The sequence below is a fragment of the Rhynchophorus ferrugineus genome, unplaced genomic scaffold, assembly GCF_030347505.1.
Source record: "Rhynchophorus ferrugineus isolate W39M unplaced genomic scaffold, kcgeb_rfMv2 rfM1, whole genome shotgun sequence".
In the NCBI taxonomy this organism is placed as follows: domain Eukaryota; kingdom Metazoa; phylum Arthropoda; class Insecta; order Coleoptera; family Curculionidae; genus Rhynchophorus; species Rhynchophorus ferrugineus.
The window spans coordinates 79,379,095-79,404,739 of record NW_027472580.1 but is presented as its reverse complement, the minus strand read 5'-3'; the positions used below and the strand labels follow the sequence as shown (position 1 = coordinate 79,404,739).

The window sequence follows — 25,645 nt, the reverse complement described above, 5'->3', positions numbered from 1 at the left end:
GAAGATTTTGATCTTCCTGCTGTATCCCGATTTCTACCGCGGAGAATTGGCATTGCCGCAAAATGTAAAAGCAAACGCTTTTTGTTTAAGCTGATGCTGATCTCAGTCCGAGATTTGACTTTGTGGTTGCTGGTGTTGGGATCTGAGAGCTTTGCGGTGAGTGATAGGTTTTGAGCTTTAATGCCAATTTGTTTTTGTAATTATAGTTTGATATGTTTTATAGTTTTGTTCTTTTTGGAGTTTATTAATGTACTTTTGGTGTAAATATTTTACTTGCTTCAATTAATTTTGAATTGATCGTGTTTGCCTTTTTTAGACAGACTGACCATATATATTAATTAATCTGTTTAATAAAACTCAGCCGTCGCGTATACTTCCAATGTGTTTTCTATAGGTGCAGATGTTATAAACAGTCTGTCTCGTCAATGTAAACATTTAATATTACATATTGGGGCCAAATTACTTTGTAAGACTGCTGTCTCCAACGGAATTTTTCGTTTTAATAAAATAACTTCGCATAAGCTAAAAATTCTTTTTACGGTCTTCGCATAAGCTAAAAATTCTTTTTACGGTCAGTCTATCGAGGAGAAAAAAAGAGCCGATAAACTTTTTTGACCCTGTTGACAAAATTTCGTCCGATAAGGAACTTGATTGAGGTCACCTAAATTCAGATGTCCATTTGTTTATACCGACGACTTTCGGTTTTGCAGATACGCGGAGAAAATGTGTTGCATATGTGTATGTATGTTATGTAGCAAGGTCGTCTGTCGATTCAGTTTGCTAACAGTTTATCGGGAACAACTTCCTGCTGATGACACAATGGATGGGTTTGCGATAAAAAATATGTTCGTTTTTTTCTTATATTGGGACAGCTGAATACTGAGATATTTGATACGTTTTAGTAATGTTATTTTTTTCGATATGATTTAAAAAAAATTACCCGTATTAGTATCAGTGTTATTACCCTTGGTGGTCTTGATAATTAATATATATGGCATGTAGAAAACCACTTTATTAAGTTATTTTCTTTGCAGAATTCATTATTCATTCTGAAGTCTATATATGTCCATTGATCAAATCGGATGACGTTAAAGGTTTTAGGCTACGCGCTCCACTCTTATATCAAACATTTAGTTGAAAACAAGCACATTGGGGGTACTAACACCCTTCCTATACAAGTACACACTACTTGTACAAAGAAAACAAGCACTCTAAAATCTAATTCTTATGTTTTTTAAAAGGATATTGCGCTGTATCACACTTTAGATTTTGTATTGTATTAGAGATATTTTATGGAACATCAACAATCATACCCGCAATAGTTTATTTTGGAACCGTTGAATGATAAATACATCTTGACTTGACTTGCTAGCAGTACCTCATAGTTGAATTCCATATTCCATTGAGGATTTGCGTCCGATAAGTCAATATATTTTATATAATTTAAGTAAAAGTTGCTTTGGTTTTGCAAGTATGCCTTGGTATTGCTCTACCTGTAGGAGTTGACAGTTATTGACGTTCACTGGTGGGTATGGTCTTCCACGCAGGATAAAAGTTATATGTGTCGATTTGGTAGGCAATGTTTTCAACAATTGTATTTTAATTAGTGTGTATAGACTAAGACTTCCGACTGTCGTTTGTATATGTTGCCATAGTAGTGGTTTCTGTAGTTCAGCTATATAGGAGTTACAATATCGGACCTAATACACTACCGTACGTAATTTAGTGTTCATCATCTTGTCTTATGATAAGATGTCTATCTGTGAGATAAGGTTTTAGTAACTGAAAGTGAGGATGAGGAAGTTTTCGATACCTCTTCAGTCGACGAAAATTTCTTCCCAGCGAGCATTCTTTTGAGATCTGAGAACAGGAAATAGTAGCTGGGGGCCAGATCTGGAGAATATGGTGGATCAGGAAAGAATTCGAAGCCTAATTCATGAATTTTTGCCACCGTTTTCACTGACTTGTGACACGTTGCATTGTCTTAGTGAAGCAGCACTTCCTTTTTCTTCAAATGTGGCCGTTTTTCGGCGATTTCGCCCTTCAAATGGTCCAATAACGCTATGTAATATTCGCTGTTGATGGTCCTTCCTTTTTCAAGGTAGTCAATGAAAATTATACCATGCGCATCCCAAAATACAGACGCCATAAACTTGGCAGCCGACTGTTGCGTTTTCCCACGCTTTGGAGCGGTTTCATCACGTGCAGTTTATTCGGATGACTGTCGATTGGACTTCGGAGTGAAATGATGGAGCCATTTTTCACTCATTGTCACATATCGACGCAAAAACTCGGGTTTATTATGCTTGACCATCTTCAAACACTGCTCCGAATTATCAACTCGTCGTTGTTTTTGGTTAAAAGTGAGCTCGCGCGGGACCCACTTTGCACAGAGCTTTCTGATACCCAAATATTCGTGAATGATGTGATGTGTACGTTCAGTTGATATCTTTAGTGTCTGCTATTTCGTTCCTTTCATTTTGTGGATTTTTTAAATTTTTTTGTCTGTAACAACCTCTTTTGGGCATCCACTGCATTCATCGTCTTCGGTGCTCATTTCACCATGTCTAAACTTAACATACTAATCCTCGATGGTTGACTCTCCTGGGGCAGTGTCCGGAAACTTGGCATCAAGCCAACTTTTTGCTTCAACTGTATTTTTTCCCTTCAAAAAGCAATATTTTATCAATACGCGAAATTCCTTTTTATCAATTTTTTTCACAATAACAAAAGTTGCTTGACTCAAAATGCTATAATTCACAAACTAATGATCCGACAGCTGTCAAATTTATACACGCATCCTTTGAGGGTTCGGTATAACTAAAAAACATATGGATTTAATTCTAGTAGCGTCATCTATATGTCAGGCCGGGGACTTTTCAATTGACTTGTTAGATGTGTTATTTTATGTAGAGAAATGTTATTGAGACATGATATTCTTTACTAGTTGTTTACATTGGTACTTCCTCTCAAATCTCAAAATACATGGAAGTAGCTAATAATTAACTAGTGTGCGAAAAAGAACAAACAGTAAAAATAAGCAGAGTTAAGAAACCAATGAACTTGTTATTGAACTTCCAATATTTCTTGTTTATACTTTACAAAAATATCATATCTGTACTCTGTACTAACTCAAATAAAAGGATAACTGATATTTCTTTCAGATCTATTAAAAACCAGTTTATAATAATATCCCAGGCACTAAACTCTTCCCAAAGCAGTATATAATTCATTCATCTAGCCCTTTCTTCAAATCCGATTTTCAATTTTACTTTGTTTATTAATCTCGACAAGAGTGCGTTTATGTACCTCTTCGAGTAAAAGTTCTTCGATAAATAGGTTTTTCAATTGATATCATCACGTGCATTAACGGAATCACCGGTAGTGTGGGAATTTGCATGCTACATCACGTCTTCATCCATCCTAAAAATTAACCTTCCTTAATTTATATGGATATAGCTTGACGTATACAAATACGTAAACAAGGACAATATAAATACACGGTAAAAGTTTCCTTAGCAGTTCTCTCGTTGCTCCTAGAAAAAAATAGACGATATTCAAAGGCTACTGAAGACATCAAAGTTATATTGGAACTATACAGTCTCAGTCTCAGAGCGCTCCTTAACATCAAAGCTAAAAGGGTTGAGCTGAAGTTGTACAAGACCCGCTGTAAGTGTGGGAAAGTGTACATACGAAAAATTGGGAGAATGATCAGTAACGGTTAAAAGAATATCAACGATCTGGTATCGACACAGTTTAATACAGTCGCAGATTTAACCACTTAACAGGGCTATTTTGAGAAAATAAAATATCGAGAGAGTTTTGAGATTCACAAGCACCGAAATACTCCCATTAACCCTACCGTGTTTCTGGTTTTTAAATTATTCAACAGGTCATAAAAAACCAGAGTTCTTATCGATTGTTCAGTCAGCTGTCACGTGCTTGGTTAGATAGGATAAACTGATTAGGAGAACTTTACTATCAGAGCCCGCTCCGAAGATGTATACGATGATTTGGTAATATCGAGTTGATTCATCGAGTCTATCAAGTATATATATCGATATTTTAATGAACATTATATAACCCTTTGTATATTTCTATATAGCTAACAAAAACATCTGGGCACAAAGCGCAATTAAATTATTTTAATGTGTTACGTTACGTAATGTTATAAAACGGTAGAATGCAAAATAGTCGTGCATTAGATGCTGTTTTAATAGTCAAAAATATTGTTGGTTGCAATGTAAAATCAAGTCATTAAACTAGTACCGTTGACAAAAAATAGCAAGTGGATTTTTTCCCTTTAGATTGAGAGAACCTGTAATGAATGTATTATTATGATTTATTTGATTAACAAATATTACATGTCCTTAAGGTTTAGGCAGGAACAGAAACATTTACTTTTTAATTATTAATTTCCTATGAACTTATGGTGTCTTATAATATCCTCTGATCGCATAGTTTTAATGTCCGCGCTCTACCAACTGCTGGTTCCTTACTGGTGAATTTTAGGTTGTCTATACACGGCAGTCGCAGCAGTCGTCCTGAAAGAGATATTAACAACCATCTGCATATACATTTAAGAACATATAATCATTCGACCACAAAACTGTCTTTTGCGACTTCAATATTAAGGAAAGAATATGCAAAGAAGTTACATTAAATATTGTTTTGAAAAATGACGTTCGAAATGAGGGAGTTTGAAGATGATGTTCATAATCGTTGAGTGAATTATCATGATTTGGGCCAAAGTCAAGTGATTTTGGAGGATCTCAAACGTATATCTTTGGCTGTATATATATTTTTTTAATGTATTTCTCCGTCAATTATGGGCCGATTTTCAAAATTCAAGGGAAAACCTCAAATTTCAAAGACACGTACAATGTTTTCACATTTTTTTATCTAAAATAATCAGATATTTGTGTATAATGTTATTGCTGAAGTGATGTGACAAAAAATCAGAAGTAGTTCAGTGTAAAATCCATTCAGTTTCATAAGCACTAACCGTATATGATAAGTCGTAGAAACATTGTGGGCAACTGTTTCTTTGGTGTAATGGTTCCAACGTTAAGATCACACGCGGAGGTCGCAAGTTCGATTCCTAACACGGCAGCAACATTTTTTGTTCTAGTTTGATAGAAACATTTGTCAAATAACATAGACTAGGTAGCGGATCCTAGGACCTGAAACGTTCCTTATTTTCAATTATTGTTTCTTTATTCCTATTTTTCCTGATACGGGCTGTACTTTTACTTGGGTTATCCATTGTAATACTTAATAAAATAACTGCGTAATTTGTTGAGTAAATATCTAATACTAAAAAGCGAAAAATAAAATATTTTTAACAAAAAAATTGAATTGACTTCAAAAATAATAAAGAAACTCACTAAAGTAAAAAATAATCAAACTTAGATTTTTATCACAAAACAATGTTTTAAAATAAAATATGTACATAATAATAGTTGTAATAACTAAATAAAAATAAACAAAAAAGTTATTTAAACTATCTGCTACATAGTAGACGTATGTTATATTCTATTATATACACACAATATATCAATAATATTGTAAATAGATAAATAGGTTTAGGTAGGTATTAAGCTAAATAGTGTGTATATAGCAGAATATAAAATACGTGTAGTAAATAAGTTAAATAAGCTTTTTGTTTATTTCTATTTAGTTATTATAACGATTATTATGTACATATTTTATTTTAAAACGTTTTTTTTTTGTGTTAAAAATCTGTCTTTAGTAAGTTCCTTATTTATTTTTTGAAATCGGTTCAATTTTTTTCTTAAAAATATTTTATGTCTGATTCGGTACAGGATTATTAGAGGGCACGGCCAGCTTCTTGTGTTTATAATTGTTAGCGCTTCGGATTCAACCACAATAATTTTTTAGATAACATGTCATATGTCAATAAATTAAATATAGATCACTGGTAAATATACTATATCACTGGAGCGTTGGTTTCTAAGAACAGGTGATTTTATTTGGTTTATCTTCAAGAGATAAACTCTTTTTAACTGATTTAACCGCATTATAATATTAATGGGTCATATATAATAAAATAAGAGTTTGTACTACTATGTCGTTTTTTCATGTTTATTACATGTTACATACATATGCTTAGCACAGTCTTAATTTACAAATCAATCTGTTACTATTTCTCTACTGAATCTGCATCTATATACATTCAAGACGAGTGCGGGATAAATATGTTAGTATGTATTTCCCTAATTACTAATTAAACTAAAGTTAAACGTAAAACTTATAGAAAAAAAAAACGTTTTAAACTTTTTCTGTTCGCCGTCCAGTGGTTATATTTTTGTGGGAAATTTTAGGTATCGTGCAGTTCTTCCTTTACGTAACAATAAACATTGGTAATAATAAATAGGCTTTATAATTGACTGATAAACCAAACTCTTGGATCTTAGATCAAGTTGGGAATATCTTCCGACTAATCAGTACAATTTTTTTATTTCGAGTGTCATCGGCTCAGCTTTTCGTCTAATGTGATTCTTCTAATTTAACTTTACACCCAGATGGTACTTCACCGATTCAGATTGACCGATTGGATGCTTTTAAAAATCAACAATCAAATCAAAAATCAAATCAAATCAAATCAATCAACCCCTCAACGTATTTCTGTGAAATGTTAAGGATTTAATTTACAATATAATCTTGAGTCGATATATTGGGTTACATATATCAGTATCGCGTATTTTTTTCAGAAAAAATGTGTTATTTTTATTTGCAATAAACTAAAATGCGATGAAGACACACCATTAAATTAAAAAAATCTGTTCTCTTTATAATAATTTATTTATTGTTACTATTGAACACAATGATTATCCGCCTTTTTATTTATATTTCGGGATATAAGAATATAATAATTGCTGAGAAGGTTATTTTAAGATTATTCGTTCAAAATCGATGCTTTGATATTGACCTTATTGCCCATGCTCACAGATATTCATTTCTTTCTTTATGAAGAATTCTTACATATTTGTAGGCGGTTTAGACTTTTTCGTATAAGCACGCTTAACACGCTAGCTCCACGCATTAGTTTGCCGTTTTAGAAATATAGAAATATTAGTAGATATTAAAGATTTAATCAGATTATTTGTTCAAACCGTAAACCATATATTTTTAACGTTTTTATATTTCGTACTGTAAACCGATACTAATTTTGCAGTTTGTAATTAAATATCTTTCATTTTGTTCATTTTATGGCCGTATTTGCGGATTTTAAAAATATAATGTCAGTTTAAAGAAGACGTACGTATGCTTGTAGAACACGAAAGATTTGATATTCAGAAATGTGACAAATGACATTCAGTGTACTTTGAATTTCTATTGTGTGACTCTTATTATATTTTCGTCTAAAGCAGATCTGTCCAAACCATATCCCGCAACAAGTTTTTTTTTATCTCTATTGAAAAGCGGAGATTAAGTGAAGAAAACCGAATTCACGGTTGAGAATTCACAATGAGAAATGGGAATTGGACTATTTTATTTCTAACAATAACAATATAATTCAGTGTTTGATTTGTATACAAATATTTTCTGCAAGTAAAGAATATGATCTTAAGCGACACTATACTTCTTTACATGAAGAAAATGTATAAAAACATTGAAGCAAGTGAAGCAAGAATACCTATGGTAGCTGAGTACAAAAACAAAATACAAAACTAATACAGCAAACAAGTATGTTTTCTAAAGTAAGTACAGCGAACGAACAAAGTTTGGCTGCCTCATAGGGAGTCTCATTACAATTAGCCATAACTAAGAAACCGTTTAGTGATGTAATTTTAATAAAAAATGCGCAGTTGCAATGACTATACTCTTCATGCAGTCGAATTTGGCGAAAAAGCTTGAATCCTTAGCATTATTTCATCAAACAGTGGCGCGACGAATAGATGACATAGGTGATTATATTTCGAAAAGTATATGTGATCGTTTTGTAGATTGCGAATACTATTCAATATGTTTTTATGAAAGTACCGACCATTAATTTTTATACATTGATTTTCGAAAAATTTTACAATCACGGAGGAAATACTAGATTTAGTGCCATTACTTGGAAAAACTAAAGGCAATTATATATTTGAAGCGGTTATCGAAACTGTTATGGAGTACGGAGGATTTAGTAAATGTTCTTGTATTGTGACTGATGGGCAAATGATATGGAAGAGACAGTGACAGGATTGGCTGGACTTTTAAAACAAAATAGACATTGATTTCTCAGTGACTTCCACCGCAATATTCATCAAGAAGCTTTATGTACAAAATTTTTGCATCAAATGAATACTATGAAAGTTGTAGATGAATAGAAAATTTAAAGACTTTTTGAATGAAATTGATTCAACCTATGGAGATTTATTATTACATTCAGGAATTAAATGATAAAGAAGAAATAAAATGCAAGATCCTCAGTTCCTGGTTGCTATGGCATTCTCTAATCTCTGATTCAACTGATATGACGCAATACTTGAACAAATTGAAATTAAAGTTACAAAAACATAATATAGTCAACAAGTACGGTCATGCGAATGGATTTAGAAGCAAACTGAATTTGTCCAGAATGGATAATTTATGAAATTTGAGCGATACGCAGATTTCAAATGAGGGTGATATAGCACTCTTCACTCGTCTATTAACGATAGCAGTTGAAAGTGTGAAGATTGATTATCAACTAGAACTGTGTCATCTGCAATCCGACACCTTTTATAAGGGTAGAACGGAATCAGGAATTTAATTTTTTAAGCTTTTTGTTGAACGTTCAATGTTCAATGAGGGTTCAATGATGGGCAGTACCTATCTTTGTCAAAGTGCATATTCAACATTGAAGTTTATAAAATCAAAATACAGGTCTTTATTAACAAACACGTCACTTAAGCATGCACTGCGTCTAGCTAACAGATCAATTGAAATGTCCCCAGCCTACCATAGTAAAACATATTTTTTGGCAAAATTAGTTTTCTTTATTCAACATAATTTCCTTCAAGGGTGATACGCTGATTATATGTTGTTGATTATAGTATCGATGTGGATGTTTCTCCTACACCAGCTTTTTACGTAGTAAAAGCTTGAGCGGAAAGTCTTCTTTTTTGCTCACCAAGTAACGAAACCGCGATGTTGAAACAGTTCAAAATAACATTTTCATCAATTCGTGTAGTAGCTATTTTCCTTCTTTAACCGACTTCGAAAAATGAGGAGATTCTATGTTCGGCTGTATATATATTTTTTAATGTATGTTCCGAGGTGGTCCCATTGTCGAGGTGGTCCCATTGGAAGCAAGTTTTCACATATTTTTTATCTAAAATAATCATATATTTTGGTATAATATTATTGTTGAGCTGATGTGACAGAAAATCGGAAGTCAAAATCAGTACAAAAGCCATTCAGTTTGCTTTTTAAGCACTCACTATAGCATATAAGACCTCGCAGAAATATTGTAGAAAACTGCTTCTATGGTGTATTGGTTAAAACATTTAGCATCCAAACGAAGGTCGTGGGTTCGATTCCCGGCGTGGACAATAACTTTTTGTTGTTGTTAGAACATTTGTCAAATCACCTAGGCCAGGTAGCGGACCCCGGGGCCTGAAGCGCTCCTTATTTTCAATTATTTTTTCTTTATTTCTATTTTTCCACCTTTACTTGGCCTACTCATTGTAATATTAAATTAACTAGCGACCCGCCTCGGCTTCGCACGGGTGCAATGCTGATACTAAATTAAATACACTACAGAAAAAATATGAACGTTGTATATAAAAACATAGCGGCCTGCTCCGACTTTGCACGGGCATAAAATATATATGCCTATGTCACTCAATGAAAACATGACTAAAATCGATCCAGTATTTTTGGTTCATTCATTACTGCCCTTGGCCTGCACGCATTAAATTTGGAGTAAAACAATTCCTCTTCCCCTATACTTACTATGAAGATTTCCTGCTATCTTTGATATCTAAATTCATACAATTTTTATTACATTACACATTTTTAAACGCAAATTTTAAATTTGTAATATCTCCGAAAATATTTGTTTAATTTACATGCTGTAAGGAACCATATTGATCTATATTAATTGCACACTGTATTTAAGGTACTTAATTCGATAAGGATTAATGCCGTATTGCTTAAAATAGCTTCGTAAATAAGCCATTTTCTAAAGTAATTTCACGTAAAAAGTAAACAATTAAAATGGTTAATGTGGGTTATCCCTAAAAGATAAACATATACCATCACGGACTTTTTTGTAGACCTTTTTATGGTGTACAATACTGTAGTACATTAATTTGATCTAACTCGTAGGGTTAGGCAGCGTTTTTGCTAATTGCTAAATAAGCCTAAAAAAATAGGTTAATTTACGACATCACGTTAGAAACCTCTAAAATTAGCAATGTTGCCTTAGTATATTATGCATGTTTTATACACATAAACCTTCCTCTTGAATCACTCTATCTATTGAAAAAAACCGCATCAAAATCCGTTGCGTAGTTTTAAAGATTTAAGCGCACATAGGGATATAGGGACAGAAAAGGCGACTTTGTTTTATACTATGTAGTGATATAAAATCAAATAGCTGCGTAATGTATTGAGCAATTATCTAAAAAGAGAAAAATAAAGTATTTTTAACAAAAACATTGAACCGACTTCAAAAAATAAATAAGGAACTCAATAAAAATTAAAAATTAATCAAACTTAGATTTTTAATATAAAAAAATTAAAATAAAATATGTACATGAAAATCGTTGTAATAACTAAATAAAAATAAACAAAAACCTTATTTAACCTAATTTATTATTACACGTATTTTATATTCTACTATATACACACAATTTAGCTTAATACCTACTTAAACCTATTCATCTATTTACAATAATATTTTAACTACTACCAAGTGACTACTTTGAAGTCGGCCCAAAAAATACAAAAATAATATTATAATTTTGAGACATATACAAAAAATTAAATTACCAGCAAAACAAATCTTAAATTAATATAACTTTGGGTTCGGCACCGACTTCGATGTAGTCAGTTGATAGTAGTCTATATAGTAGAATAGAAAATACAAGTAGAAGATAGGTTAAATAAGGTTTTTGTTTATTTTTATTCAGTTATTACGATTATTATGTACATGTTTTATTTTAAAAAATTTTTTGTGTTAAAAATCTAAGTTTCATAATTTTTTTATTATTAGGGTGTTCATTACTTATTTTTTGATGTCGGTTCAATTTTTCTGTTAAAAATATTTTTATATATCTTTCATCGTATCTAAACGTCTGGAAACTGTTGGTTCATCAATTGCTAAGCAGCCTGAAAGTTTTTCAGATTTTGAGCTGCGTTTTCATTCGATAAGTCTTGCAATTCATTGTCCTCGATTTTTTTTGGGTTATCCAGGCTGTGCTAGCAGACAGTTGGGATATGACGGAGCAGCATCACCATAAGTTTCTAAAAGTATTTGATCGGCAGCATATTTCTCCAAATCAAATAACAAAAGTAATTAATCTTGAAAATAGACACTAGACAATGAATAACCAAATGGAAAACAATTATTTTATATAGAGAAATATTAAAATAGTCGAATTTAACAGATCGGTTACGTTGCTTAACAATTGTTTACATTAATATTTCACATTTTCGCCAATAGATATCGCTGATCAAAGAGAATGTAAACAACTAATACTTTTTAGTCTATCCTTGTAATAAAACAAAAACAGTTTTACGGTTTTTTTCTGTACATTCTCGTACAGACCAATAAATAGTCGAATGCTGGGTAACTTCGAAGGCCTGCTATTTTTAGGGAATTAATGGGATTTGATTAGACGCCTGGTTTATAACTGGTACACGCGATTTTTTCTACCCACATTTTCTGATTATTTATTATCGCACCAAAACTAGGTCCTGTGTAAAACTCGTGCATTGCTGCATATTGTTCAAATATCACCCATTTTAAAATCTTAAATATTTTCATTGTAAATTTTTTTTTATTACTCATATTGTGTGGTTTCTGTTTATATTGGTTAAAATGTGTGAATAAATATTCCGTTAATTTTTTTTTATTATTTGATTAAATATCCTTAGACATTGTCGAAATAATATTTTATTATAGTTATTTTAAGACGTGATGTAAGTTACATATGTTATCTGTTATTGGTTGTGTCATTTTGTATTAATAATTGAAGTTTTTTTATACGGATGTCGGTTCGTAAAGTATTATTCATAAAATTATTGGGTCGACAGGAAGTTACTTTAGACATTAAATATATTTTGAATTAAGTGCCAGTTGAAACGATTTGTAAATTTGTCACAAAAACTTCTAATTAAATTGAAATAATTTTCCATAAATTGTGAAATACCTGTTATTATTTTGTTATATTATTCTAGTCGTTTTTTTAAAATACATTCATAATAATTTATGAAGGAACTTTTTTAAAATTTGTTAAAAATAAATTTGGATTTGTTAAAAGCATTTATCACATAGACACTATGTTTTACAGAAGAACAGTGAACTATACTGTCTCCAGCTCAGATCAGAATTGAAGTAGATAAGGTACTTTAGGATATGACCTTTTCGCTCTCGAATATTTAGCTATCTGTTCATTACATCCATCGTTTTATTTGTTTTAATGGTTTAATTAATGTTAAATATTTATAACAGGTTAATTGAAAAGTCCCCAGGCTGTGACATAGCTACTAGAATTAAATCCATATATTTTTTTAGTTAGCCCTAACCCTCAAAAGATGCTTGTATAAATTTGACAGCTGCCGGATCATTAGTTTTTGAATTATAGGATTTTGAGTAACCAACTTTTGTTATTGTGAAAAAAATGGATAAAAAATAATTTCGCGTGTTGTAAAATTTGGGTTTTTGAAGGGAAAAAATACAGTTGAAGCAATAACTTGGCAAAGAAGGAAAATCAACCATCAAGGATTGGTATGTTAAGTTTAGACATGGTGAAATGAGCACCGACGATGGTGGACACAGTGGACACCCAAAGAGGTTACCAACGAAAACAATAAAAAAATCCACAAAATGACAGACACTCTAAAGATATCAACTGAACGTGCTCATCATATCATTCACGAGTATTTGGGTATGAGAAAGCTCTGTGCAAAGTGGGTGCCGCGCGAGCTCACTTTTGACCAAAAACAACGACGAGTTGATGGTTCGGAGCAATGTTTGAAAATGATCGAACGTAATAAACCCGAGTTTTTGCGTCGATTTGTGACAGTGGATGAAACATGGCTCCATCATTTCACTTCGAAGTCCAATCGACAGTCATCCGAGTGGACTGCACACGATGAACCCACTCCAAAGCGTGGGAAAACGCAACAGTCAGCTGGAAAGGTTAAAGCGTCTGTATTTTGGGATGCGCTTGGAATAATTTTCATTGACTACCTGGAAAAAGGAAGGACCATCAACAGCGACTATTACATAGCGTTATTGGACCGTTTGTAGGACTAAATCGCCGAAAAATGGTCGCATTTAAAGAAAAAGAAAGTGCTGCTTCATCATGATAATGCACCGTGTCACAATTCAGTGAAAGGATGGCAAAAATCCATGAATTGGACTTCGAAATGCTTCCTCATCCACCGTATTCTCCAGATCTGGCCCACAGTGACTATTTCCTGTTCTCAGATATCAAGAGAATGCTCGCTCGGACGAAATTTTCGTCGAATGAAGAGGTGATCGCCGAAACTGAAGTATTCTTTATTATCAATTAAATAACTCGTCTTTGGGTATTAATTTACTCAAGGAAGGGAGAAAATAAATTGTATTTCATTTACAACCTTGTTTTCTCTCCCGCATCTCAAGAAAATTAATAAATCGTTGCCGGCTTGGTTGTCGCAGTAGTCAAGGTGACAGGACGGTCATTCTACTCTTGTAATAGTCATAGGTTCGAATCTTTCTGGAGAAAATCTGACAAGGAGTATTATTCCAATCACGCTAGCTATCAGGCTTAGAAAGACTGGATATCTTCTGGGATGATATCTAAGTTGGTTACTCGCAAGGTGGTAGGATTAACTACGAAGGCGGTGATTCGGAACCCATGTTAAACAGTAGGTCCAGTCCAGATAAACCTTAGTTGGTAAAAAGACTGGAGACTCTAAAGTATCAATAAAAAAAAACAAATCGTCTTACATGGTTTACAGATATCGTAAATATTCGAGTGACAGTTTATTATCAGTTTCTTTTAATTTTATATTATTGTTTTGTTAAAATGATAGTATAAGAAATATAATTAAAAACTACTGATGATTGTCAAATGGAAACAACCATAAACTGTTGTTGAATCTATTATCAAATCAATCTAATGTCGTCCCGTATTTTATGAGCTTTAAATTGATACAATTAAAACAATATATGTGTAATAAATTTGCACGATGCTATTTGCTAACCATAGAGAATAAATGGCACGCTTATCTGACCTCTAGATCCAATATATGGCTTCGTTTTATATTTAATGAACTGTTGAACTCTACATCGAAAAGCAATCATTACTGTCATCGTAAGAAATTTAATTTTTTGTTAATTTGGTTGACTAATCTATGTATTTGTTCTTTTGTTCCGTGTTTATTACGGAAGCGAAATTGAAGGCCTGGAATAATATTTTTCTCCTCTGCGATATTTTGAGTCTCTTAATGTATAGTTTTTTAAAAACTTTAAAAATGACAGGCTTATAGGGCGATAAGAGGAGACGTCTTCTGATTTTTTCCGAGGTTTAAGAATCATAATGATTGAGCCACTTTCCAAGTGCTAGAAAAGTAATTAAGTCTTAGCATAGCTTTAAATATGAATGTTATTAATTTGATACACTTTCCTGAGAGCTCTTCCAAGATTCTTCCAGTAATTAGGTCAAAACTAGGATGGTTTGCAGATATCGTAAACATTCCAGTGACAGTTTATTATCAGTTTCTTTACTGATGATTGTCAAATGGAAGCAATCATAAAATGTTGTTGAATCTATTATCAAATCAATCTAAAGTCGTTCAGTATTTTATGAGCTTTAAATTGATAAAATTAAAAGAATATATGTGTAATAAATTTGCACGATGCTATTTGCTGACCATAGAGAATAAATGGCACGCTTATCTGACCTCTAGGTCCTAATATATGGCTTCGTTTTATATTTAATGAACTGTTGAACTCTACATCGAAAAGCAAGCGTTACTGTCATCGCAAGAAGTCAGCTGTTAACGAACGTGCCGCACTTTTAATAGGAGTTTTCAATTTCGGAGTGTACAGTAGCCGTGGTTAATTTTGAAAATGCGCTCCATATGTACGTGTGTGTAGCAATCATGATGTCATGCACTGTAATAACAGACGGCAAACGTAAAGTTTATACATTCGTGATCGTAAAACGGCCTGAAATAGTTTTGCCTCGATGCGGTATTTTTCTTGAACAGTTTGCGTTAAAAATGGACGCTGTCTAATATTTCGGTTGGTAAGTTTTCCGCGAAAAAACTGGAATAAAAGTAGTCAGAATCGAGTTCTGTCGTATACAGTACCGTGCGAAAGTTTGTAAACAATAAGGTAATCTTTAAAAGAACAACAATAAAACTGATTAGCCATGATTTATTACACTCACATCTTAGATTTCAATCAAACCTTAGAGTAACATATAGTTAAAGTTAGTTAAATATATTTAGTACAAATAAAAAATGTTGAATACATTTTTCGTTAAATTTTAGTATCTTCAATTCGCTTCCTAAGTATTCCCACAGCTGTGCTGAGCTTGATGGGCATCGGTTCTTCACTTGTTGTGATAAGCATTTCATAAATTAAAAAATGTTTTCGTCTAGGAACACCTGTCATTTTTTTTGTAGAAGAATTCGCAGTTTCCTAAGGTATTTTCAGATAGATTTCTTCATTAAGTTTCCGCCAACTTTAAACACGCTTCACGTTACGATCAAAATATATCCAAATATATTAGATACAAAAATTTGAAATTTAGACTTATATTATTTTCTATTTCTCCGATGAGTAGTATTAGTTTCCGTTTTTTTAGCTGCTACGCATTATCCCACACCAGCAGACAATACCTGTCTCTTTATAGTTGTAACTGAAACTGGCTTTTGTCATGTTTCATTTAAAATAATCGAATTTCGAATTGTTTCGATAACATTACAAGAAACATCTTCAGGTCTCTTCCGGTCTTGATTTCCTTCAGTTGCTCGTTTTCGTGTAAGAATATAATATGCACTTTTACATGAAATTCCGACCTTTTCTCAACAATTTGGCACATCCTTCCTGACTCTAAACTACAGTTAGTAGTCCGCTGTTCAAGATAAATGTTTTCCTTTTTGCATTTTATGCTCTTATGAACTGTTGTAACTATTCTACGAACGTCACAAAGTACAATGAACTCTAAACCATTAGTTTTTGAAAATGTAATATTTAAGATATTAAGTATAAAAGCAAAGACCGCCAATTCTAAGAAATCAACAATTGACGCCGTTTTTTTTTAAATTCATTTCTTAGAACGTCAACAATCTGCCCGTGGGCAATAAATATCATTATATGATTTCCGTTATATAATATAACCATCCTGACATGTAGGAGTTCACTTCAGTAAGTGATCTGCTGTACAACTTATAATCTATCTTATCTAATTATCTTATATATAGTCTATCTTAATTTATTCTAAGGACTATTCTAACTTATTCTAGAGATTATTAAATCGCACTCTATTTGTCTAATAATCAGTTCGTATGGTAGTTTGCGTTTGAGCCTATGCACTTCACTGTTATCGCGCACATTTAACTGTTTGGCGAGTGCATTGGGATGCACTAACAGTCTTTCAGAGTACTTCGCACTAACACTTCAAATCACACTCGTTATGGGTTCTAACGGGGGATATCGTGCTGAATCAGTTTGTTGGACACGTAATATGGGGCATCGACGATAACTCGCAACACTTTATTCTGGAACCTCTGGAGGATATCTATGTTAGATTTGCTAGTAATACCCCATAGTTCAATACCATAGGCCCAAATGGGCCAAGTATTGACTTATACAGCAAAACCTTGTTATCTAATGATAATTTAGATTTACGCCCAATACATTTAGTTTAGTTTAAGCACAAGCTATTTGCATTTTGTCGCTATATGTTTTTTTCCATGTCAAACGTCGATCAAAATGCATTCCCAGATATTTAACGTTGTCTGCTTGGGAAAGTTCATGATTATTCAGTTTTACTGAGGGTCATGTTCTTCTACAAAGGGTGAATGTCACATAGGTAGATTTTGTCTCATTTGGTTTGATACGCCACGTTTTCAACCACAATTCGACTTTGTTAAGATGAAGTTGGAGGTTTCTGGTGTCTCATATTGGATCCTCGTGGGATGATAAAACCGCTGTATCATCAGTATATGTTGCAACAGTAGTGTTTCTTGAGGTCGGTAGGTCAGTTGTATACAATAGATATAACAAAGGGTCAAGAAGACTGCCCTGCGGAACACCTGAATATATTGGGTGTAGGTCAGTGTATTCGTCATTCTGATTGACAATAAAATGTCTGTGTGTGAGGTACGATTTCAGCAGTTGAAAGTGCGAATGCGGCAAAAGCTTTTTCAATTTAACATGCAGTCCAGTGTGCCACACCTTGTCGAAGGCCCGATTTTTTTGTTAATTTGGTTGACTAATCTATGTATTTGTTCTTTTGTTCCGTTTTTATTACGGAAGCCAAATTGATGGTCTGAAATAATATTTCTCTCTTCTGCGATTATTTTGAGTCTCTTAATGTATAGTTTTTTAAAAACTTTAAAAATGACAGGCTTATAGAACGATAAGAGGAGACGTCTTCTCATTTTTTCCGAGTTTTAAGAACCATAATGATTTGAGCCAGTTTCCAAGTGCTAGGAAAGTAATTAAGTCTTAGCATAGCATAATTAGGTCAAAACCAGGAGCTTTTTTAGCATTGATTTCTTTAAGTATTGTTTATATTACTTCCTTGACAGTAAATTTTTCATGTGGCAGATCTATTTGGAACGAAGTGTTAAGTCAACTATGTTAATTCCTTGATTTTGTTTCTTATTTATTAGCTTTTTCAGCTGTTTTGTGGCCTTAATTGACACTGTAGTATAGTAATCTTTTCGGCCATAAAACACGTGTGCTGTTCTTTTATCAAAATAAGGGACAATTACTTATAATTAATAAGAAACTTTTGAACGGTAGTGTATATCACATATTTTACAGAAAAAGCTAATATACGCGATGCGATTAACCTACCTGATGATTAACATTTATGTTGTATAAAGATTTGTTTGTTCTTTCCTAATGCTTTTTACTACCCAAACAAACATTATTTTACTCCATTTCCCATGCGATCTAATGCGATGTTAAATTTTAAATTGGAATAAAATCGTTATATAATTGATTCGGTTTCAAAAATTATTATTTTTTAACCATCTGATAATTTCTACATGCAATTGTTTTCTCATCACTGAGGCCATAAGAAAGTTGTTGGGTTCATATTCAATTTTTTAGCTGGTAATGTTTCTTACGAGTCTTATTTTTATCAATTTTTTCTTCTGACTGAACTTGAGCTCATTAAATAACAATACTTTTATTTTCTTGTCAGCCAAATATTGGGACGTTACAAATAACGATCCATTCTGCTGTATGGAGCATGAATTTTGAAAAAATGAATTTTTTTTGAACTTTTTTTATGTATTACCATTTGATTGAAAGTTATGTTGATAAATTTAGCAATTGCTTTGGTTATTGGTATAAATAACATTGTTTTTTTTGTGATTTGGTCTATCGATTCCGTACCATGATAAAAACACATATTTAAATTCTTCTGTGAGTATTATTTTATTTTTCGTATATATTCGTTTATATTCGTATATTTTTCGTATGTAGTGAGTATTATATTATTATTATTTTATATTTAAATTTTCTAAGCATTATTCATTCGAGTTTTCGGATATATAGACTGCGATATATAATAAGTAACAATTCGTTTTGTATAGTTTTTTTCTGTTTTCGATTGTTACGTTCGTATTTTAGTGAGCCTTGGACAAAACAAACAGATTCTTTTTCAAGATTATCTACAGGTTTACTGTTTGGGATCATTCTTTTCACAGTTTCAAGCGATTTTTGCTTTCTCCGGTACTCCGCACTATTGAAGACTATAAACAAAACCCTTAATTAAATAGTTTACCTGTAATATTTCATATGTCACACTAAACATATATCTATATAAAAGCCTGTAAAATAACCTAATCTAATTGTTAAATCCGATGGTTTTAATATTGCTCTATATCAAATAAAAATTATTTCCTCCTTTTTTTCTTTTTTCCTTTTTTTCCTTTTTTTATTATAGAGTGATTTAGTTTTTAATAAATACATAGACTATAATTATGAAATGTTTAATCACTGTGACATCATGGCTTGCCAAGCAATGTAGAAGAGTTTTCCTAAATGTCCTAAATGCGGTATAAAATATCGAAGCGTTTGGATAATTCCCACGTTCCCCAAGCGTTTGGTTTCTCGTGTTACTTCCAGCAATTCTCCATATTATTCTTGCATTTTACAGGGATCATAATCTATTGATGTCTTCAAATCCTCGTTTTTCTCGACAACGCTCTTCGGTGTCAAAATCACCACTTTTTAAATTCCGAAACCAGTATTGTTGAAATCAATGGAGCATAAGCTTCACACATCATTCGATGTCCTTAAAATTGAAGTAAAAAAGATACTTTAAATAAAACTTAAAGATGATAAGATGAGTAAAATACTTACTCGGTATAAATTCCGACGTTTTCAACGCATTGAAAACATTTTTGTTCACACTTCGACAAAATGATACATACTGGAAAGTGAATAATTTTAGTGAGGTTATCGACGCGAATGTACCCGATGCGATTTAATACATGTAACACCATCTGTTTTAAATGCTTTAAAATTAATTTATAGGCCTAATACCACGACAATCTCCAGCATAAAAAGTCTTTGCATGTCTGTCTGTGAACAGTTGCTGTGCATATGGTGGGATCTGCAAGGTATAATGTCTTATGAGTTGGTAAAATCGATTGAAACTATTGCTGCAGAGGTCCATCGATGTCACTTGAGTAAATTGTATTACCGATTGTTGCAAAAAGGCGTAATGACGAATAGAAGTTCACAATAGGGAATTACAGATGCAAAGTCATCCTTTTGCATAAGTTGTAAAACACATACTGTTGCAGCTCGAATGGAAAATATAACTAACGCTTTCTGAATATCACTAGTTTAGATCGATAGAGCATCGGTTCGTACGGTTTCGAAGCCTGATAATCGATCCAAGCTAAATCAACATCGTTTTACGAACACGGTTTCATCATGCTTCCAGAAAAAAATGGGAAAAAAATAGAAAATTAAGGAAAATATTTGGATTAACATATGTTCTACCAATTTTGTTAATAAATGTTTTTTTAGTGTGCGAAATGACCAGAATATATATTAAATTAAGCAATTTTTATAAACATCTCTATAAATACTCAATCAAAAATGTAATAGAGCTTTTATCAGTTTATTTACTGCCAGGTTTTACCATATATTTTGATACAATGGATTGTTGTCGTAATAAGTCCGTCACTGATAATTGGATAGTCGGGAATCTGGATTAGCTCGAAGGTTTTTAGTCACATACCGATTGTACAATTACCTAAAATATGCACTGAATTGATGACTTATATTTGATGTAATATTTATTTTTTGTTTCAGATTGGGCTGGGTTTTTCCAGACAAAATGAAGTTCTTGTACGTGACCGCACTTGTGCTGTTAACGGTTCTCGTTACAGACACATATGCCGAAGGAAAAATTGTGAGTGCGAGAAAAAGTATCGGACTTGTTCTCATTTCGTCATATTTTATTATTTTCCAGAAGAAACATAAGAAGTACAGGAAACCCAAACCAGTCGTCACCACTGACAAGCCTATAGCAGTGGAAAGCAACGAGGGTTCAGTGGCCGAGGAAGCCGGTGGACATCCACCAATGGCTGCTGGAGACGACCTCATCGATAATAGAGTTCCCGTAATAGGTACTGGATATGATGCGTACCCATTAGCGTTCTATATTTGATATTAATGATGTTCTAGATCCATGTCTTGACGTACAATGTGGCGCCGGTATGGTCTGCGAGCTGGACAAAGAAGGAGATCCTCAGTGTGTTTGTATCGAGACATGCCCAGAAGAAACCGAATCCAGGCGCAAGGTAACTAGCTAACCTCGCCATCTTTCAGGAATACCGTTTTTAACATGAATTGTTTCAGGTTTGTTCTAATGCCAATGAGACCTGGCCATCCGATTGCTCAGTCTATCAGCAAAGATGCTGGTGTCGTAACAAAGACTCGAGGTGTGCTAAGGAAAGCAACGTCCATATTCACATTGAATACTATGGAAGCTGCAGAGAGATGCCGGTCGGTGATTATTTTCAACATATCTGTCCTTATATGATTGAGTGTTAATGGGTGTAAATATTTTAGAAATGCAAAGAAGATGAAATGGCCGACTTCCCCAGACGTATGCGCGACTGGCTATTCAACGTTATGCGCGATTTGGCTGATCGTCACGAACTGTCACCGAAATATTTCGAACTGGAAAGAGAAGCCGAATCTAACATGACCAGGAGATGGACTAACGCTGCCATGTGGAAATTCTGCGATTTGGATGGACATCCACCAGACAGGTATTTAATATTTACCCCTTTTTATAATAAATTATATATGGATATCGTACATTGTATATATTTCTACTAGTGTTGAATGCCTCGATCCACGCTAGTGCGCATGTATTTGTTGGCGTTTTCTTTATGTTGCACAATTGATGGAACTCAGTAAAAAATTAAATGTCTCCTGTTGTCTCACTAACTTTGTGAATCATGTCTTACTAGTTTTGTGTTAAGAAAAGCGCCTATGACAAAGAAAAAATGTTTATGTACTCTGGTTTTTGTGATGGGCAAAGTTTTTGTTTTAAAGAAAAAAACGGGTCTTCAAAATCAGGTTCAAGAAATGTTCAAGACTAGCCGAGTTCTTCCATACTTTCGTCATGTTCTACTTCCAACTCGTAAATATGGGTAGAGTAGGTACTGGTAATTGTCTGAATGTTGAACAGTTGGAGGATTCGTGCTTTTTACTGTTCCTTTTTTATGCTAATTTGGCTCTTATGGACTAAGGCGAGCAAAAATAGCAGTCGTCTATAAGCTTTATGGGCTTCCGCCAAACCAGGCACAGCAAAAGTCATTGATTTATTAATAATCATTATGCCATTCTCACTACTTAACTGAATATGAGTGGCAATATAGATGCGGTGCTCGGGTCCGTTATCTTCATGCTAAGTTAATGCAACTTATGTTTTACTTTCAAATTGTTGCAAATAAGAAATTTTGCACCAATTTCAGCAAGAATACCATGAAAATCACAATTGTAGCAATGTTATCACTATTTACAATATACAAACAGCTAAATTGTTTGTATTTTTACATTTAACAGATCTGAAAAAATTATAAAATGAAATCGAAAATATTAAATTTTATTAGATTTCTATAGCTAGAGGTACTTTTTATGGATGATGAAACGGATGAATTTGAATAATTTATTTTTGAACCAAAAGCATTTTCATTTTTGAATAGTCTTATTCTAAAACAAGCGGAAATATAAAACGAACATTGCTCATTTTACAATGCAGGATACGTTTTCTTCGTACTTTATTTGCCTCTCGTTATATTTGAAATAGTTGCACTGTTCTGAAACATTCTTAAAAAGATGTTTAATCCAATAGTACATTTCATACGTTTTTCTTTCCTGTCTTTAGAGTGTCTTTCCTTCCTTTTATGTTTCTAAATTTTTATAATTATTTCTATAAATTGTCTTAAAAAGGAGGACTCAGGAATTTATTGAATGTTAGCTATTATTTTTAGGGTGTCATTTATGACTAATATTTGCAATTTAAGAATTAAGTTGATTAAACCTTCTGCAAAACCATTCATCGAGCCATTTACTAATTTACGGCAGGTGTGATAATAACAGGTCATTTGGAAAGTCCCCGGCCTAACGCATAGATGGCGCTACTAGAATTAAATCCATCTGTTTTTCCGTTAGCCCTAACCCTCAAAAGATGCGTGTATAAATGTGACAGCGGTCGGATCATTAGTTAAGACGGTGAACGCAGTGGACGACCAAAGAAGGTTGTTACAGACGAAAACATTAAAAAAATTCACAAAATAATTTTGAATGATCGTAAATTGAAACTGAACGAAATAGCAGACACTCTAATGATATCAACTGAATGTGTACATCATATCATTCACGAATATTTTAGTATGAGAAAGCTCTGTGCAAAGTGGGTGCCGCGCGAGTTCACTTTTGACGAAAAACAACGACGAGTTGATGGTGTTTGAAGATGATCAAGCGTAATAAATCCGAGTTTTTGCGTCGATATGTGACAACGGATAAAACATGGCTCCATCATTTCACTCCGAAGTCCAATCGACAGTCATCCGAGTGGACTGCACATGATGAATCCGCTCCAAAGCGTGGGAAAACGCAACAGTCCGCTGGCAAGTTTATGGCGTCTGTATTTTGGGATGCGCATGGAATAATTTTCATTGGCTACCATGAAATGGCAGGACTATCAACAGCGACTATTACGTAGCATTATTGAACCGTTTGAAGGACGAAATCGCCGAAAAACGGCCGCATTTGAAGAAAAAGAAAGTGCTGCTTTACCAAGATAATGCACCGTGTCACAAGTCAGTGAAAACGATGGGAAAAATCCATGAATTGGGCTTGGAATTGTTTTCTCATCCACCGTATTCTCCAGATCTGGCTTCCAGTGACTATTTCCTGTTCTCAGATCTCAAAAGATTGCTCGCTGGTAAGAAAATTTTTGTCGAATGAGGAAATGATCGCCGAAACTGAGGCTTATTTTGAAGAAAAGGACAAATCGTACTACAAAAATAGTATCGAAAAGTTGGATGGTCACTATAATCAGTGTATCACCTTTAAAGGGAATTATGTTGAATAAAAAAAAATGCAAAAAATGTTTTACTATGGTAGGCCGGCGACTTTTCAATTGATTTGTTATGTCCCATCCAACTGCTTTCAACGGTTCTTTAACCGGTTTTGCGTTATAAGACGGTGTATATAATATTGTAAAATCACTTTTACCCACATTTGACACGAGTCTTCGGGCCCATTCTGGACGTTTTTTGATCAATGCAAGGTTTAAATTGATTATTTGTTTTCGGTAGCGTTAACTGTTAACTGTTTCACCAGATTTCAACAGTTTGTAATATATCGCGCCATTCTAGTCCCACCAAATATAGAGCATTGTCTTGTGACCAAAACGGCGTTTAGCCGGCCTCGCCAGGTGATAACCCTTGTTTTTTAGGCTTAGGATTTTCAAAATAAATCCACTTTTCATCACCTGTCACTATTCAGTGCAGAAACGACTATCGATCATAATTTGAAACAGCATTTCACAGCCGATTTTTCGATCGATTTTTTTTTGGTTTGCTTGTCATTTAATTAATGGTTTGTTACACCTTGGCACTAGTTTGTTAAAATCAATCATTTGTTTTAATTATAATATTGTTATTTATCCCCCTTTTACCTTTGGCTGCTGTGATATATTTTTTCTTTTACCGATTCCAATGACTTGTTGATGGGACGTTGTAGTAATAGGTGTACCCAGCGCATCTACCATTTTTATATATTTTTTTATGTTTACTTTTTAGACACATCTCTCGTCACGAACTGTTCCCAATACGGGCCCCATTAATGGCATTGGAGCATTGCATCTCGCCATTCTTAAACTCCTGCGATTCTGATAATGATCACAGAATCACAGCGAAAGAATGGGCCAACTGTCTGGAAGTTGATGAGGTAATAAATACTTCGTTTATATGAAGAATTTTTGATGATTTATTAACTTTTAGAATGAAATTGGGGACAAATGTGACGATTTGGCCAACGAGTCAGGAGAACCAGAAAACCAGTAACCAATGATGTGTAATTAGTTTGTTTAAAGTACTTTAATACTATAATATTACTGAATATAAAGGTGCTAATATTATTTCTAATAGAATAATTTACCATATCATAACAGAATGGTTATTGTTCTTACAAGTCAATTGCTTACGTTATTGTCACTAAGAGCTTTAAAATTAATATTTTTATATAAGAGTTTGACGTACATACACTTAAAACACTGCCTTAGTTAATATTTGCCAATAAATTTTACGATACGTGTTAGGAATAAAATAGAGTTTTATTTCAGTTCTTTTATTCCGTTAACTGAGAATTTTTGTATTACAGCAGAAGTGGTGAGAGAAAAATTTAGTATATTTACCCTAACCTAACAAAATTACCTCACGTTACTAAATAAATACTAATAAATAGACATTATTTGTAATAAAGGAAATGATATTTTATTTAAAAATCGATAAGAAGATAATTTTTTTTTCAAAATTATATTTACAATTGTATTATAAAGGCAATGTAGCATGCAATTTCCTTCACCATTTTATCATCATCGTCCTTTATTGTCCTTGGGATTTGATAGTATCGAAACTTAAATAACCATTGCAAATTATATATATATATATATAATGCGAACTAAATACCCCAGCTTGGAAGGTTTCC

At 33.1% G+C, this 25,645-nt stretch overlaps 1 protein-coding gene across 3 annotated transcripts; it reads left to right on the top strand.

Moving 5' to 3' along the window:
- The first annotated feature begins 26 nt into the window (after window positions 1-26).
- On the top strand, window positions 27-25,264 carry SPARC (Secreted protein, acidic, cysteine-rich). 3 transcript variants are annotated; one of them, XM_076394838.1, is made up of 8 exons: window positions 27-156; window positions 20,726-20,825; window positions 20,886-21,042; window positions 21,101-21,216; window positions 21,275-21,421; window positions 21,488-21,690; window positions 24,739-24,886; window positions 24,940-25,264. In XM_076394838.1, the coding sequence occupies exons 2-8, from the start codon at window positions 20,751-20,753 to the stop codon at window positions 25,000-25,002; spliced, it is 909 nt and encodes a 302-aa protein (XP_076250953.1). In that variant the 5' UTR covers window positions 27-156; window positions 20,726-20,750; the 3' UTR covers window positions 25,003-25,264. The 3 variants fall into 3 exon arrangements, with proteins under 3 accessions (XP_076250953.1, XP_076250971.1, XP_076250962.1); XM_076394856.1 differs by lacking the exon at window positions 27-156 and adding an exon at window positions 15,351-15,458; XM_076394847.1 differs by lacking the exon at window positions 27-156 and adding an exon at window positions 15,420-15,547.
- Window positions 25,265-25,645: the final 381 nt, after the last annotated feature.

Excerpts from the sequence above, each read along its gene's own strand:
- SPARC (XM_076394838.1), top strand. The coding sequence starts at position 20,751 with ATGAAGTTCTTGTACGTGACCGCACTTGTGCTGTTAACGGTTCTCGTT. Across the intron at positions 20,826-20,885 it reads CATATGCCGAAGGAAAAATT|AAGAAACATAAGAAGTACAG; the intron begins GTGAGTGCGAGA and ends ATTATTTTCCAG. Across the intron at positions 21,043-21,100 it reads TAATAGAGTTCCCGTAATAG|ATCCATGTCTTGACGTACAA; the intron begins GTACTGGATATG and ends ATGATGTTCTAG.